General features: G+C 42.6%; 2 protein-coding genes across 6 annotated transcripts in view; one reads left to right on the top strand and one right to left on the bottom strand.

Annotated features, from left to right (window-relative positions):
- lmtk2 (lemur tyrosine kinase 2) overlaps window positions 1-2,426 on the top strand; it is a 28,095-nt gene extending 25,669 nt beyond the window's left edge. The window contains exon 14 of one of the 2 annotated variants that reach the window (XM_085156599.1): window positions 169-2,426. In XM_085156599.1, the coding sequence (XP_085012725.1) occupies window positions 169-197 (29 nt within the window). In that variant the 3' untranslated portion in view covers window positions 198-2,426. The remainder of the gene's footprint in view (window positions 1-168) is intronic. The other variant, XM_085156600.1, reaches the window with a different exon arrangement.
- tecpr1b (tectonin beta-propeller repeat containing 1b) lies at window positions 1,354-17,321 on the bottom strand. 4 transcript variants are annotated; one of them, XM_085156601.1, is made up of 26 exons: window positions 16,504-17,321; window positions 16,192-16,291; window positions 14,263-14,495; window positions 13,983-14,165; window positions 13,705-13,827; window positions 13,479-13,601; window positions 12,754-12,928; window positions 12,082-12,182; window positions 11,791-11,892; window positions 10,775-10,902; window positions 10,063-10,676; window positions 9,872-9,987; window positions 9,585-9,740; window positions 9,333-9,482; window positions 9,066-9,223; window positions 8,705-8,832; window positions 8,284-8,377; window positions 8,063-8,159; window positions 7,898-7,977; window positions 7,762-7,818; window positions 7,509-7,683; window positions 7,288-7,423; window positions 7,007-7,099; window positions 6,811-6,917; window positions 6,309-6,428; window positions 1,354-5,059 (listed from the first exon to the last, which is right to left on the bottom strand). In XM_085156601.1, the coding sequence occupies exons 3-26, from the start codon at window positions 14,485-14,487 to the stop codon at window positions 4,919-4,921; spliced, it is 3,582 nt and encodes a 1,193-aa protein (XP_085012727.1). In that variant the 5' UTR covers window positions 14,488-14,495; window positions 16,192-16,291; window positions 16,504-17,321; the 3' UTR covers window positions 1,354-4,918. The 4 variants fall into 4 exon arrangements, with proteins under 4 accessions (XP_085012727.1, XP_085012728.1, XP_085012729.1 ...); XM_085156602.1 differs by lacking the exon at window positions 16,504-17,321 and having other exon boundaries at window positions 16,192-16,471; XM_085156603.1 differs by lacking the exons at window positions 16,192-16,291; window positions 16,504-17,321 and adding an exon at window positions 15,763-16,184.
- Between the last annotated feature and the right edge of the window lie 216 nt (window positions 17,322-17,537).

The following is a 17,537-nucleotide window of genomic DNA, read 5'->3' as shown; positions in this document are numbered from 1 at the left end:
TGATTCCATTGCGTTCCTAATTTTATTATATGTATGCAAGTGTCGGAATATATTAAGATTATGTTTAATTTGATGTCCACCACTGTCATCAGAGTTTACATGAACAATAAAATGGTTGTGTTTTCAGGGGTTTTACCAGATGACTAAACTTGTCTTTGTTCACACCAGGAAGCAGCGAGGACGGAGAGAAAGACTAGGGTGCTAAATGAAGGGACCGTTTATCTTCACACTACTGCAGAATGAAGCTACTCGCTCTTTTTTTGGGAGAACAGCCGAATAAGGACAACAGACGACGCAGTTTGTGGGGACAAACTGCAGATGCTTCTCTCAGGCAGAACTATTCTCAGCGGCGTGGCCATGAGAACAAAAGGCTGTAAACGGACATTAGGCAAATAAGACGGACGAGGCCCAGTCCCAGTCTGAGCCACATCACCTCTCCAGCTCCATCTGTGTGTGTGTGTGTGTGTGTGTGTGTGTGTGTGTGTGTGTGTGTGTGTGCGTGCGTGCGTGTGCGTGTTTGTATGATTTTTAGTTCAGTGCAATTAAAATGTTTTGGGGAGGGAAAACAAACTAACTGACGTAGCTTCTAAATGTTTGCTTTAATGCCTCATCATGCGCATTCCAGGTGTTTGGCTGCTTCTTTTTGTTGTGTGTAAGTGCACTCCTTTTCTAGGACTTTTGCTTCACCAAAAAAAAAAAAAAAAATTTATTTAATTAAAGAAAATCAACCCACTGGGCTGGTAAACGTATCACTACAGCCAAACAAGAATAAGCTCTTTGATTTCACACACACCTAAAGCTGACAGCTTAATTTGTTCACTTTGCTCCTTCATGTCATGTGATTATTTCCGTGATTGCCTTTTATTTTAAAAACTTCCTGTTAAGTTTAATCACAGTCTCCTTTTTGGAGGGGAAGCCATGTGTGTTGTCTTTCTGTAGCAGCATTTGAATTAACGGGTTGTAACTGCTGTAGGTGCAATCCATGCATAGGATGACTGGAACACTACACTACAGAGGCGACACACTGTATTGTCCTTTATGTTTTAAAGGAACATGTATAGTAAGCGGAGTCGAAGTTTGGAGAAATGTCGGTAAGAATTGTGGGATTGTCATGTCAGTCGTTAAAGAGGCGACCCAGCTGTAAGACAGTTGTGATGAATAACTTAAAACAAGTTGTTGTTGTTTTTCTTTTGTAAAGCTTTATTTTATCCTTGCGAATGTGCAGGAAGTCGCTTTGATGGTTGTCTCGATTACTTTGTCGCTGGGTCTCATTCCAGTGCCTGATGACGCTGAAAGACAAAGAGGCTGCACCCCTCGATTGATGATCGCTACAAAAAATTTAGTGGGATGATGTTTTTAAAAAAAAAAAAGAAGCTATTTTTAAATGTAAGGATGAAGAAAATGTCATGAGCTGTTTGTAATCAAATGTGCAATGAATTTCATAAATTGGTTTGAATCAGAGTTTGTAGGACAAGCTGACGAGCGTGTGCAGGGATTTTAAGCTTTCACAGCAACTCACTACTAGAACAACGACAACAACATCAAGAAACTCAATGCTGCTGCTTTTATAAACCCGAGCGTTGTGGGCGGAGTTGTTTGCCTTTTTCTTTTTTCAGCTTTGTGTCAAACTTCACTATTTCAAATTTCATTTCCATCTTAAATGACCCTTTCTGTTCAGCTTCTGCCTCTGAGTCTTATCATTTGCGGGGCCGTACGTACAGGGATGTGCATTCGTCGCGATCACTTTCTGTATAGAAGCGCAATGCAAATGGTTATAGATGAAGACAGACCTTTCCTGACATTTTTATGTACAGCTTTAAAATCTCTTATTTGAAACTGTAGGGTATACAGTTAAGGCTTTCCTTTCAATTGACCTTGAATATTTTGTCGCTGATGATGAGATGAGAAGCTGTACTTCACCCGTAATAGCTACATGTCCGTCTCACCTGCCCCATACAGACGACACTGTATCCCAGACAATGTTATCCTCTGTTTAAAACCAGCAGCCAGTGCTTCAGTTAAACTTGAACATCTATTTAAGGAAATCTTCTTTTATTTCACTACAGTATACATTTGCTTAATCTTGCACATTTGAGAAATGTAACTTAATGTTGAACTGTACTGATGTGTATATAAATGTTAATTTTTCTTTTTGTCTGTAAATGATGGGAAATTATGTAATTGAGTTCTAGGTATGAGGTTTCATTTTGTAACTTAAACTGAGTTGAATCAGAGGAACATATCACAGTCATCAGCTACAAGCAGTTAAATTAAGACAAACAAGCAGACGTGAAGTCATTCTGTCCTTTAAACTTGTAGAATTAAAAAAAAATATTTTTACTTCATATTGATCATGCTTAGTGTGATTGAAATGTTTATAATTACACTGTTTAATATGAAAATAAATGCAAATGACTTCTAATAAAGGTTTGTGGCTCTTTCTGTTTTCAGTTGATAATCATGCAGGAGATTAACACGTTTAATTGGACTGAACGAGTTGGTGTATGAGGCTCAGGGCAGGCTGCACAGGTAATCTTAAGGCCTCGAGTAGGTTAAGATGTCAAAATGCATAGTGCCACATTTGGCAAAAACTAAACAAAGCAAATCAGCAAAAATACCTCATCCTTGCTGTTGGTGTACAGGGCCTGTCACCAACTCCACCATGAACTCCCCTGTATGCCAAAGTGCTCTAGAGACGAATGCAAGCCGTCTGTTTGTTGGCTAAAGCTCGGTCCATCTAACACATCAATGATCTCAGGGGTGGCAGAATGACCCAGTCAGCTTTTCAACATGAGCAACAAATGATCGCAAACATCACTTAAACTGAAGCAATACTGTAAAGAAGAGTGGGGTGAAAATTCCTCCACAGCAATGTGAGAGAGACTGATAGTCACTTATTGTTGCTAAAGCTGGTTCTAGAAGCTACTAAATCCTTCAGTGTACTTAAAGGGTTTTTTTTTCTTACAGGACTGAATACAGAACTGAAAACAAGTTTCAGGGAACTTAGAAATGTGTTGGTGAACTCATGTAGATGTGGCTTTCCAAATCATCTCTGCTGTGTTCTGAGAGTGGCTGTTCAGTATAATATAATGTTAATGTTCATTATGTTAGCACAGGTGTAAACTGTAAAGCTGAAAATATAGTGGTGGACTATCAACTATCCAATTATGGCCTTCCGTGTTATTCAGTGCAAAAAAAATGCAGAAAAAAGCAGGATTTCCCACTGCAGTGAGTGCCACTCCCTTCAAGAACCAGAACAGTTCTGCTTTCCATGACCGTTTAATCAAGCTGTCAGTTGAGGATTTATTTTTCTCAAACTACAGACGGATCAGTGTTCTTGCTGCACAGGGTCCTACTTTTCTTTAGAGCCAGACCCAGTTTAAGCTGGGGGAAGAAGAAGTAATACACACTGCTGTATTACATTTTCAACATCCCACATGGAGTAGCCTTTTGAAGTTTAGAGCAAAAATACTTACTAAATACTTACTAAAAATACTTGTGTGTGTGTGCATCTATTTTGGGATTATAGACTAAAAAAATAAGATCCCAGATTCTTTCAAATATACTCAGTTCAGAGCAGATTAAAATGGCCTATATGTGACAAAGGTCTTTTTTTAAATCCTGTGATCAGTGCTGGAAGGTCAGGGGATTTGTGCTGCAGCTGAAACATCCACCTTCAATCAAAACTGCAGATTGTGTCTCGGATTTTTGAGATTGACTGCAGTCTGATACGTCTGCAGGACTTCACAGCAGACAGCTTTTGCCTTTAATCACTCATTTTAACATTTGTGATTGTCTAAAGAATTTTTTTTTTCACAGCTAGTTTCAGCACTTGTGTAACTTTACAAATATATGGCGGGTTAACCTAAATGCACATACAGAGGGAGGAATTCAGGAAACATCCTGTGCACACCTCTGTAACAATATATGAAATTCTTTGGCGGATGAGAAACACTCAGTACATAAAAAAAGAGAAAAAAATAGCAAAGACGTGGAAAGGGTCAAACTTCCAAAGCCAGCTTCTGTGAAATGATGTCTAACCACAAAACGGTATTTCCAGACGTTTATTTCACATTTCAATGCCCCGGTAAGATCAATGTACAGCCGTGGTGACATTCAGACCTGCTGCAGTGTTACGGTCATAGCAGTTATTTAGATGTGTGTGTATATCTATCTATCTATCTATATCTATATAGAGATATAGATATAGATATAGATTTCTGTCAACAGGAAGAGCTTCTCATTTTATTGCAGAAGGATAGAAAGGTATTGCCTGGCGGTAAAAAGCAATATATTTTTCCCCACACAAAGTGAATGTATCAAATTTTTTTGCCAGTCATAAATACACTCCATTGCAAACATGTAATGGTCCAAAATAAACGGAGAAACGCAACTCAACAAACGCATCATAAATAAATGATAACACATTCAAATGTACATGACAGGCAACTCAAAACACAAAAACAAACAGGAGTCTACAAACCGATAACAGCTTAGGCTACTCTGGGATTGTTTGAAGTTCATTTGGTAACCAAGCCTTAGCCCTTCATCATATCCCACCTTCTTAGGTTTTATCAGGCTGCTGTGGAGAAGAATTAAAAGCTATTGCTAGATCCTGTGACATCCAGTAGCCAAAGCTTAGTAAGAGCAACAACATGCGCTCACTTTTTTCTCTGTTTTGTCATCAGTGAATACTGACATGATTTCTGCCCGGGAAGCAAGCCAGCGAGTAACATTCCTCCATCGATCAAGTTTCAAATCCAGCCAGTCCAAACCCATGGGTGTGATTGTGCATGTCCCTTTACACGAAGGGATAGGAGTTCGTTGAAATGGTCTGAGGAGAGATGCTGTGTATAGATCCAGGCACAAACAGGGCTGAGGAAAAAGGACGAGAAGGAAACGGGAGACAGAGAGAGAACTACACGCTTGTGGCGCTGCCATTTGCTTGAGTCGGACGCTGCGGGTGGACCGGGCTGCGCGATGGGCCGGCGAGAGGAGGGTGAGGGCCTCGAGGAGCCTCTGCTGAGTTCCCCCTCACACTGATGTGCTCCCATCCTCCCTGGAAGTCAAACACACGCAAATGATAAGAAATACTAGAAAAAGCTTAAACAGCTTTAACTGTTTTTGAATACTTGCATGTGACTAGCAGCACCTGGCTGCTACTTACGCACTTGATTCCTATAGAAGAGGTAAAGTTGGACTTTTCCAGAGTTCTTCTGCATTTTGGTTTAGATTTTGTTAAATAAATGAAAACACTGTGTAATTTGTTGTTGTATTTACCTTATTTTAAGACCTTGTATCTACCAGATAGATTTATTATATTGTGAATATGTACATCTTTAGAACTGAAAGCGGGTGTTACTTCATACTACTCTGACTGTATATATTTTGCTGGTTTTTAAAGTGCAGTTAATTTTAACCTAATTATTAGACAATTAAAAAAGGGCTTAACTTCAAATCTTAACGCTAAGTTTGAAAGGTGCCTTTTGCCAATAGCCTGATTTCTTCAATTCAAGTAAGGAGAACATGATTGCCCTGCCTAAAGCTTCTGCTTATGTTGATTTAAGGCTTGATTCATAGTCCTGTGTTGGATCCCTGCAGAGCTTCTCTCTCGGTGTCACTGTTTGCATACAGAATATACTTCTCCATCAGTGTGTCTGCCAGCACGAGTGAACCTGAGCTGATCATCTTGCACTCTGAGCTAATAAATAGGGAATACGATTTAATTTACACTGGCAAAATACTGGTTGTTGCGTGAGCTCTGTTAAACATTTGTTTGACAGAGCTATTACCCTTCTGCTAATCATTACACTGTGTTTACTCTGCATTTGACTTTTATTGGCAATCATACCTACAGTGTAGATTTATCACAGTACTATTAATCAAGCTTGAGTGGTTTATGCTCCCTTATGAGAGCCACTTTCCCTCCGTCTGATTTCACAGAGCTACATTGAGGTTAAAAAATATGTGAAAGTCACCCTTTTGGTTGTTTCGTCACTACAGCACCGCATGAGTATCGATCTGCAGATGAAAATTGTTAAAAAATTCATTCTTCTACTGAGATCACTCCTGATCAGGCTTCAGTGAACAGTAGACTAATCAGCTGAAGGGGCTGGATGCATCTCACATGTCCTGTGTCAGAGTTTTGCTGGATTTTTTTTTTTTTTTATTGTTTCTTACCATAGTTTCCTCAAAGTTTTTAGGGTTTTTTGGTGCTAGGATACAATATAATAATATCTTTGGCATCTTTCAGTTTCAACTGAAGAAATGGGAACAGTTTTTGCAACAGGTATCAACTAGGAGCTCACCCCGATCCCATAGTCCCAGGACAGGCCCTTGGGCTGCATGGGTCCCACACTCGTCCTGTGGCAAACGGCTCCGGGAGTCTCAGCAGGGAAACCTGAAACTCCGTCTGCTATGATCCACACCTGGAGAAAACAGCATCACTGACACAAACTCCAGCCTTACAACATGCAAATGTAGTTATTGATGGATAGACTTCTTGTTTTAAGCCTTCGCTTGAGTTTATTTAGTGTTTATTACACTCAGCTAAGTCTCTGGGGTGATGGGGCTTTTCAGACTTTGGTAACTGAATGCTAAAAACATATCTGTTTAGATGGGCAACTGGGTGATATGAATGCAACAGGTCTGCTATTATGTAAAGTTAATTTGAATCCTCTTAATGCTTTTAACTCCAGTTTTACTATAAATGCAGTTTAATTTTTTATTCCTTTTAATGTCTTTTAGATTCTGTTTTATTTTTAATTCCATTACAGCTTGTTTGCTTCTGTAAACTGTGATAAACCTGACCTGGTCCAGCGGTCCCACAGAAACCTTGGTGACATTGTTGGAGATGAGCTCCCAGGCGGAGCCCTGTGGGTAGCTGGGGGTGAGGCCCTGTCTGTACCACAGGTTACCTAAATGACATTAACAGAAGGTATTGCCATTTAACTCATGTTCTCGCATTTTAATAGACATTGGTCCAATAAAATATAATATTGCTCACTGTTTTCATCCACAGCAAAGACAGAGGTCCGCCCAACAGAAAGCTGTCTGAGGGTCTGTCTCAGGGGGGAGGGGATGTGGTACCAGCACTCTCCTGCAGAGAGACAAAAGCTCTTGAAAAATAGACAAAGTCTGGTCTCTTTGGTTTCTCACTGGTTATATTAGTCGATGCATGCACTCACATCATAAATCATTTAACTTTATTCTCTTTTCCACCAGAACACATTATAACTTTATGACTTATATATATGATTCATTATGAGATTTATAAATTTAACTGACCTGCAGGGTTTTGTGGGGATACTGATCCTCTGTAGAAGACAGCTCCATCCTTGGCAATGGCCCATACCTGATTGGCTCCACCGATAGAGATGGACTTAAAGGGCTGGTCAGTGCCCACGTGGAGCCACGAGCTGCCCTATGTGGTCAGACCCAGTGAGGTTAGAGATGGTTAGAAGTGTGAAGTAACTACCTATAAAACAGATCCTCAGCACGTTTCTCACCGCAGGGTTTTGGAGGCTGACTCCCAACCGACACAAGACATCTCCCTTGTCACTGAGGGCCCAGACAGGGACCTGCTCCATTTTGCTCTGGGCCAGGCATGGCATCAGTGAGATGTCACTCAGGCGGATGGGTGGGACCTGATTCCATGGAGCTTGCAATGTGATCTTACACTTCCTGGGTGTGGATATGTTATTGTTAAAATGCTGCAAAAACTGAGCGCTACAAAATCCCAGCGATGCGAAGTGTGCTCACCTAGTCCATCGTCTGCGCCTAACAAAGTCTTTCATGGTTTTGTGGCCATGAAATGTCCTGTAGAAAACAGATGAGTCAATAAAAGGGAAGGACTTCTTTCGAGACACCCTAATAAAAACAAATAAAGCTTACGTACGTGGGAAAGTCTGCAGCATACTGCCAGCCTTCTTTGTCCGTTCCTCCGGGGACGCTGTAGTCCACGGCCCACTCTGACACCTGAAACAAACGTTCATGGCAGAGAATGCCAGTGAGACAAAAAAATGAATATTTCGGAGGAACCAATCCCTCGGATTCTACCTACCCAGGACCACTGAGGGGAGGGCGGGTATGTGCTGCCTTTGATGCACTCCTTCAGGCCGCTTTCATCGCTCCACATAGGGCGGTCTGTAGGAAGCCCTCTGGAGGAGTAAATCACAAAGGAATGGTGTAAGGTGGCGAGAACAGCTGCAAAGCTTAAAATAAAGTGCAAAGACTTAAAAACTGTAAAAGATGGGGTGGGGTGTGTGCGGGGGGCTACCCTACTTGTCTGTATATCCAGTCATAGGGTTCCATCTTTGATTCTCATACACATGTACACTCCTGACGTCGGTCTGCTGGTGCATCTGAACGGCACCTCCTGCAGAAACGAAGACACATTAAAGTTTCATGCAAACAAGGGAATTAATATTTATGCATGTGTATCTGTGTGTGCTTCTACAGTGGCAACAGATGGAAGAGACTTTAAACTATGCTCAAGCAGTTGCACATCAAACTAGAACATGCGAGCAAGAAAAGAGCAGACTGTTTTTTTTTTTAGATATTTACATGTTAGTATTTTATTTATTTGGTAACAATCAGTTAGCTGGAAAAAGTTTGGCTTTGCTAAATAAGAACATGTCTTTATTTTGAAGTACTCCTTGTATAGGTGTGGGGACATGGGTAATCGTCTACAGGACATGTTTACCCGGGTTGGGCTGTTGCTCACAGCGCCCACTGTAGACCCAGGCGGTGCCGTCCCACCCGATGCCCCACACCAGCCCCAGACTGTTAGACTCTACACAGCGCAGGTGGCCGTGGATCTGGCGCCAAAACCTGCAGCACCATACAGCGGAAGCACCCAGCGTTAGCTCCAGTATGGTTAGCACAGACTGAAAGTGATTAGATGCTCAAATGCTAACCACTTTAACCAGACAGAGATGTTAGCGTGTTAGTGACGCAGTGATTTAAAATAAAAACAGAGTAATGAGAAACCAGGTCAAGACAGTGAGAAAGAATGAAAAGACATGAAAAAGCAGACAGAATCCACTGCTCGGTATCATTCTCACATGAGGTCACAGGCCATGGCATGCGCAGGCGCCTCCAGTGAGAGGGACGGCTCGTGGACCATGATGTCTCCCTTTGATGTGGTGGACCACAGGGCCTGTTTGGACGGGAGACCTGTGATCCCTCGACACTCACAGCAACAGTCAGACAACAGGCACAACTGAAGACACAAAGCAGATCCAGAAACAATGGAGAATCTGATCAGCTTCACTGAAAAATAACAGATGGGAACAACTGTCAAACTGCTTAATGATGCATAAAGCTGTTACCCAATCACTCATATCCTTTTCGCTTTGTGCTGCCAGGACCAGAGGCCACCTCTGTTTGGTCCTTTCGGCAGTGTACACAGCAAAGGCATAGTGGCAGTCCCTGAGCACCGGAACCAGCGCCGTCACTTCATTTATAAACACATGAAGGTACTAAGACACAGAGAATGAACAGAGAGTGACCAAGAGACATCTATCTGTGCTTTCTGTCACTTCTTATGAGACTTTAACCGGTCGCAGCTTAACACAACCGACCTTTTTCTCATCATACTGTGTGTAGTAAACAAAGAAAATGCTGTCCTTTCTGCCATCTGACTTGGTGGACTGCTCGAGAGCAACGCCCACATCGATCCAGCGCTGAGGTTTCCAGTCTCTCCACCAGCGCAGTGTGCCCTTACGCACCCACACCGACTGATGAGAGAAAAGGAGGCACGGATGTAGACACGGACACAGCCGAGGGTGTGCCATGAAAGGAGTGAACATAATGAATCCAGCACTTAGAGGAGCATGTTAAGAGACATGCCAAATATAAGCTGTCTTACGTTGCTTCTTTCCAGCGGTTTCTTGCTGATCTCCTCTTTGTGTTCCTGCTGCTGTGGCTGTTTGCTCCAGGCGGCTGACTGGACTGGAGTCAGTGACAGAGAGGTGGTGAGAGGACCTGATGGACAGAGACATAAAATGGAGCAAAAACACAATATCACAATATAAGTACTGTGACGGGTTGTCCATATACCTGCAGGACTAAGCCAGCTAATCTGTGAACTCGCATCCACGTCGCAACCTCCACCGGAAATCCAAGCCCACACTGGTCCTTCCTCTTCCCCCACTCCCCGAGAGCTCTCCAGAGTCCCCAGGGCATAAGTGGCAGCCGCACTGCCATCGCCCGCTGAGGGCCCTGCCGTGTGTGCACCTCGAGCCGCCTCTGCCCCCTCCAGGTCCACGTTCATCCAGGGGACATCGTGCCCTCCGGCATCAGGGGTTTGGAGTACTGGGGCCGGAGGTGGCTCCTCACGCTCTTCCTGCGGCATCTCTGTGATGGACGGTTGCAGCGTGGAGGTTCTGTCACGATCGGACACCAGGCTGTTGATGAAGCTGTCACTGGCAGGAATAAAAGGCTTGGGGGCATTCGTTTGTGGGGCTAAAGGAGCATCTTCTTTTTCCTGTGGAGGCGTAGGTGAGTCAGAGCCCCCTAAGGGGACTACAGAGGGTGCTTCTGCTTCTAAGATGGGGGTGTTAGAAGTGCTGTTTTGAGGGTCGGCAGGACCCAACTCCGAGTCTGAATTAGTGCAGCTCAGAACGGAGCCCTGTGATGCCTCAGTCAACTGCCCGTTGAACTCACAGTCATCCCTGTTAAACAACACACATGCAAACACACACGCAATATTAAGCTTGAATGTGCACTGTACTTGCCAATTAAAATATGCAGTTAATTTATTTATGCACACCTGGGCGGAATAACCTCTTTACTATTGCCCCATTGGGCAGAAACAGGGATCCAGCCATTTCCACTTGGCTCAGATGGGGTGACACCTATTCTAAAATACAGGCCGCGGTCCTCACCGACCGCCCACACCTAACAGAAGAACAGAGAGAAAAAACAAAACAAATGCTGTAACATAAAAAATAAAAGACAGCCATTGATGTACATGCAATATTTACTTATTGAGTTATTAAATAGTTTTCACTAGTAATCGCAGGAAAGTATCCACTCCTCAATAACACATCAGAAGCTCTAGCAGGACACAGGCAAGTACTACTTTATAAGGCCATATACTGTAACACTGGCTCCTGCCACCTCACACAAGCCATTCCCATAATTGCAACCCTGAAATATGAAATATGGGATACGATGACGATGGCTTGGCCAGCTTCTAATTAGGGAGTCTTCCCCTATGTGAGGCGAGTAGGAATATAGTCTGGGGATATATAAGGCTGGGCCTGCTGGGACATTGGCTGGAACGTCTGGCTGTGCTCTTGTTACAGGACTACAGGCAAGCGAAGGAGGGGGACATGGGTGAGACCGAAAGGGAGGAGGTGCGAGATATGGGTTTGCAGAGCTAGCAAAGTCTTCAGCAGTAAGGCACAGGATCGAAAGCTTTCTGCCTCACCCTAAGACCTGATCTGGTTTGTCCTGAAACCAGATCCAGAGTGACAGTAACGCGAAGCAGACAGAGGTGGTAGCAGTCAGAAGTACAGAAGCTGTGCAGAGCAGGCACCATCTGCAGTGGAGTTTAAAAGACCCAAGCAGCAAGAAAGTTCGAAGAAAATCTTATCCTTAATAGTTCAATTTCACCCACAGGCCCACTTCAGTGGCAACAGCTAACCTATTAAATCCACATTCTAAGCATTTGAGGAATATCTTTTCATATAAGCAGTATTATATTATAAAGTCGACTCGTTCAGCTGTTTATTTAAACTGATGATCCGCTGATGAAATGTTTCAGCTCTAAGCTCTCCTAACCTGGTCATTCAGTCCTACGTCCACCATCATCATCTCCCCTCCGATGCTGATCCAGCCAGAGCCACAGGGGTTGTGGGAGTTCACGCCACGCCTGAACCACACCTGGATTCACGCACCGATGTTGGGGTCATTACTCAAAAATGTATTTTAGTGCAGTAGCAGTAATTCAGTAATACAGTTTACTTCTTTTTAAATCAAAGCATTTGTTTCATTTCAGTCTCAAGAAAATTGCAGTGACACTGTCAGTGGCCTACAATGCCCTAACATAACTGCAACTGACTAATAACCCACCTTGTAGTCCTTAGTGACCACCCAGACCACACTGACTCCTACAGCCACGTGAAGCGCTTCAATTTCCTTTCCCGGTGATTCCACCTCGAGCCACGACGTGCCTGACAGAAGAAGAAGAAAATGCTTTACAAACGCAGCACAAAGGCAAGCCTTCCTCATAATGAGGACGCCGTCATTACTGAGAAGCTTCCTGTTGAGTTCTCAAATCATCTAAACATGAACAAACCAGATGTGATGTTGATTTTTATCTTTAAAAGGGAGTGAGTCTTCCTAATTCGATACACACTCATATTTTTAAGTTTTTAAAAAAAAATGTTTGCCACTTTCATGCCTTTAAACCTTTACTTTTGATACCGACCTGGAATATGACAGTACTACATGTTGTATGTTTACTAAGACTGACAGTTGGAAATGCAATGAATTTCACTTACTACTTTCTAGCTGTGTCATATATCAGTGGGACTGTGTTATAATACTATTACAAAAATGATCATAGCATTTAAACTGCATTATTAATGACTTTCAGAGCAGCTACATAATGATTCCTAACTGAAAGAGTCCCAAAATCACTGAGTGATCCTGTATGAGAGATTGTTGAAGTAAAGAAAAGGGGACCAGAGTGAGACATAATGGAAAATTGTTGAGTAAATGTGAGCTACAATGAAAGCTCACCAGTGGGACTGTCCAGGCTCAGGCCAGTTCGCACCAGCAGGTTCCCATCCCAGAGCAAAGCCCATAGCAGGTCTCCAGGACCAGCTGATATCTGAGCCACCTCCTTGGGCACTTCAACTTCTTCCCAGCTGGTCCCTTCTGGCACACGAGGGTGGATACCCTCTCTGAACCACACCTGCAGGGTAAAGGTAACATCAGCTTCATCATCTGACACACCCCTTCATTTAAAAAGACAGATCCATACCATGTTAGTTGGCTGAGCTCATTCTGGGAAAGATAATAGAGCATCAATTTTAACTTGATTAATGATCAAGTTAGTCACGATTTAACTGGTTCACGAGAAGCCTTATGGTCAAGGACCATATGAAACTATATGAAGTCATGCTGCCCTCTTGTGGCTAAACCTTGGAAATGGCCTACGCTCAGCATGAGAGCATCCTGTTGCAACAGAATACATCATTAATCTTGAATTGTTTGATTTCATGAGATTTAAATGTGTTTGTGAATGTGCTTGATTAAAGCTTCCACAGCATTGTATTGAGGTTGTTGGTGGAGAAGCTTTACACTTCCCTGAACAACAGCAGAATGTTTTTAGAGCTCTTTAAACGTTTCAGGAATTTTCTGCACTGCCATGACCTCTTTTTTTAATCTTATGGTACGGTTATTCATTTTAATACACATTTATTATGATTACAGTAAATGGGTCTTACACACACATTGCTCACCTGTCCCTGTTGAGATACACTCCAGAGGTAGGGATACCTTCCGGACTGGTCGCTCATCTCCCAGCCACCACAGCTGATGTCACAGAGCGGCAGTGGAGGTTTCCTGGGATTGTCCAAGGGGATCTGCAGAGGAAGACAAGGCTACTGTGGTAATTCTTTTGCTTTGTCTCATAGTGAAAGTAACATGATCATATAGAAATACAGAATAAATGGAGACTTTTGAAACCTTTGCCCAAGTGCCTTGTGCTATGTATCTTCTGTAGCGGATCCACCGTCTACGACGGACACAAGAATTCCACTTTTTGTCAGGGGAGAAGTTGGCTGGGAAGTCAACAGCATACTCCCAGCCCTACAGAGTCCAAGGTAGTGAGCATGTGATTAAAACTGTATGTATTTGTTTTAAATATGAATTAAATATTATGAGAAACAGAAGAACAGAGAAAAGACAGGAGGATGTAAACAAAGGGTTTGTATGTGTTTACGAGGAGCAGAGTTATTTCTCACCCCAGTCTGGCTGGGTTCTCCTCCACAGGTGTGATCCACATACCAGTCTCCCTCCCACTCCCAGCTGCGGGAGGGCAGCTGGAAGCTGTGAAGTGGCTGGGGATTCATTCCGGTCACATCGCTCCACGGCCAACGGTCGGTGGGCAGCAGCGTGTCAGTAAAGCCATCCACTGGGTTCCACCTCTGAAAAAACAAACATTTAAAAAAAAAAACACAGATTTAGCATTAATCATAAACAGCATCTCCATTTACAGCATTAAAATATACAACCTTGTCCCACCTGGTTTTCATAAGTCTCCTCCCGGTAGCGGATCGGGGTCTCACTGGGCATCATATTGAGGTAAACATGGTGGTCACAGCCGATGCCCCAGCAGCGCCCCTTCCCTGCAGAGACACGTTTGAGCTCTAGCAGCGAGTCATCAGCACGTTCCCAGCGCTGGCCGGCTGTAGAAAGGCTGTACACTCTGCCGTACACGTCCACGGCCCACAGAAGTGTTATTGGCATGATGGTTCCTGAACAGGAACAAGAGGACAACACTCATCATTCCAAGCTGTGCCTTATATATTGTAAAACTCTCTGCTCATAGCATCGAAAAGCATCCCTCACAAATCACAAATGACTGCATTATTAAAAGTGTTTTATTTAAAAAAAAAAATCAATAAATAAATAAGTGTCTAACATATTTTCTGGAGTTTTAGGTTTATATCTGTTACTCAAAAATAATAACATGCAGTTAGGTCTGTAAGTTTTTGGGCAATTACATATTTGTTGTAGTTTTGCCCCTGTATACCAACACTGAGGATTTAAATCAAGTAATCAAGATGTGATTGAAGTGCAGACTTTTTATTTGAATTCAAGGCATTTAACAAAATTAGGGATTAGAGTAATTTTTATAGATAGTCCCTCATTTTCAAGGGCTCAGTAGTAAAGAGACAATTCTCAATGCCAGATGAAAAACATGAGCAGATAAAAGATCTGGAGCTGATTTGAACCTGCTGTTTGAAATCTCAATATGAGGTCCAAAGAGATGCAAGTTCAGGCCATTGTTAGATTAAACAATGGATTAAAAGAAGAAGAAAAAAAAAAAAAAGATAAACCAATCAGAGCGATAGCAAACATTTTAGAATTGCCGAAATCAACAATCTGGTCCGTTCTTAAAAACTGGCCAGTCCTGAAAGGCCACAGATGATGGATGAAGTGGATGATGACAAAATTATTTCCATGGTAAAGAAAAACTACTTCACAACATCTAACCAAGTCTAACCAGTTTAAAACAGTGTGCACAACACTGGTTCCACTCCTGAACAAGGAAGCCAGATTAGACTTTGCCAGAAAAGAGGGCAGTGCTTCAAAGGGCAAATTAATACTAGTGGAAGTGGAAAAACAACCCAAGAAAATAAATATATTTACTTATATTGTTAAATGGTCACTTGACCTCAACCCAACAGAGCAGCTTGTCGGTCACTGAAGACAAAACTAAATGCAGAAAGACAAACAAACCAGCAGCGACTGAAGGAATCTGCAGTAAAGGCCTGCCAGAGCATCTCACAGGAAGAAACAAGGTATTTAAAGGTCAAGCAGTCATTGGTTGTAAAGGTTTTTCACCCAAGTGTTAAAAAACAGTCCTTATCAGTTTGTCCAGTTACTTCTGAGCCTCTGAAAATTGTGTAATATGTAGGGTATAAAAAAGCTGTGTGTCCTAAACAGTTAATGCATTAATTTTACAGTGCAGAGTTTCAGCTGATTTAAAGCTGCACAGACGTTAATTGCTAGAGTTACCTGATGGTAAACAAAAACGTAATGGAGCCAACTAAACAGACTCAACTTTATCTTCTGTAAAAACAAACAAACAAACAAACAAACAAACAAACAAACAAACGAGGAAGTCAACTTTTATATTGAAAAGTTTGACCGGAAGTCTTCCTTTTATGTTGGCTGGCTGGCTTGACCCTTGTGTTATCAACTGATACTAATCCGCTACAGTATACTATGTCAAGGCTATCCATTGAGCCGGGCCCTTTTGTTTGCCTCTCGCATAAACAGAAGTAAACAGAAGGAGCTCATCACATCAGCGTCACATCAACCTGCAGTTGTCCAGGCTGAACTTGTTATAGATGACAGACAGCAGTAAAGCTTTACGCAATCACACACAGGAGTTCCAGTAAATCCAGGATCAGAAACACTGCACGGGCTACCGCAGCAGCCTACCTGAATATTGGTATCCGATCCGCGGTTGTCAAGGGAATATCCACAGACGCGTCATGACATCAGGTGCAGCAGTCGATGCCTGTCATCTCTGAGGCCCATGCTGGGACACATTCAAACCCCCATGTTATTAACAACAGACGGGATGTAACGCCTGCTATGCAGCATGATAACACAGTTGCTATCTACTAAGATGTGCCGCAAAGTCGGGTATAAGCTGTTTACATCCTCAGGGAACAGGGAACAGGCAGCAGTCAGCTGGCGTCCCCCCCCCCCCCAAAAAAAAACAACAAAACTGTTCCAACTGTTACTTACGCATGAGGCTCCGTGACGCAGCAGCACCTCTGGGGAGAACAAATAAAGTCATCCATGCACACAGTCGTATTAAATTCACATTCTGGACCACAGGAATCCTCCGTGCAGCTCCCACTCCACAACAGGAAATGGAGGAAGTGCTGCTATGATTGGTTGAAGCTCGACAGGAGCGCGGGATCTCTTTCTCCCATTGGTCGAACACCGGAGCCCATGATATATTTTTTTCCGACCGCTGCAGCTGATCAGCGGGCATTTTTTAATAATTTATTCAGCGCCAGATGAATTATTGAAGCGCGGGCTTGATTACAGTTTGGAATATTTCACCACAAACTCGAGTAACAAAAAATAACTTAACTTTTGAACTCGATAAAACCGGCTCAACACCTTGGACAGGCGCACTTTGATCCAGTAGAAGCTTTAGACAAAGTGGATGGCCAACCCTGGGACAGGCTCAACTCAGCACGACTTCAAAGACGTCCTCCTTTCTGGTTGTAAGAATGCTGAACAACACAGGGGCGTCTTTGGATGGAAAGGAAACCTGCAGAGTGTCAGTATTCCTGCCTGTGCCACCAACTTTGAACTGATCTACCGTCAGTGTTACAGACAGTCTTTACATCCGCCAACACCAGAGTAAAAATAGTCCCCTAAGTTCTACATTCAAAACATTACCGAATTGATAATTGTAATATATCACAATTATCAAGCTACTGAAAAACGTTTTTTTTTTCTTTGAATTACCTCAGTGGTTCCCAACCTGTGGATTGGGCCCACTGTGAGGAGACACAGGACAAAACTAAGGGATGTTAAGATGAGTAGAAAAAACTGAGAAAGAATACATTCATTTTGTGTGTGTGCATGTGTTGTTGTTTATGTGAAAGTACTGATTTATTATTCAAACATACCTGAAAATAACTCATAGACTCAATCTGATAAATAAATTAATAATTAATTAAAAGTAGCAACATTCTTTGCATGTACAGTCGTGGCCAAAAGTTTTGAGAATTACATAAATATTGGAAATTGGAAAAGTTGCT

Source organism: Neolamprologus multifasciatus, chromosome 4, assembly GCF_963576455.1.
Source record: "Neolamprologus multifasciatus chromosome 4, fNeoMul1.2, whole genome shotgun sequence".
Classification (NCBI taxonomy): domain Eukaryota; kingdom Metazoa; phylum Chordata; class Actinopteri; order Cichliformes; family Cichlidae; genus Neolamprologus; species Neolamprologus multifasciatus.
This window is presented reverse-complemented; position numbering and strand designations above follow the sequence as displayed.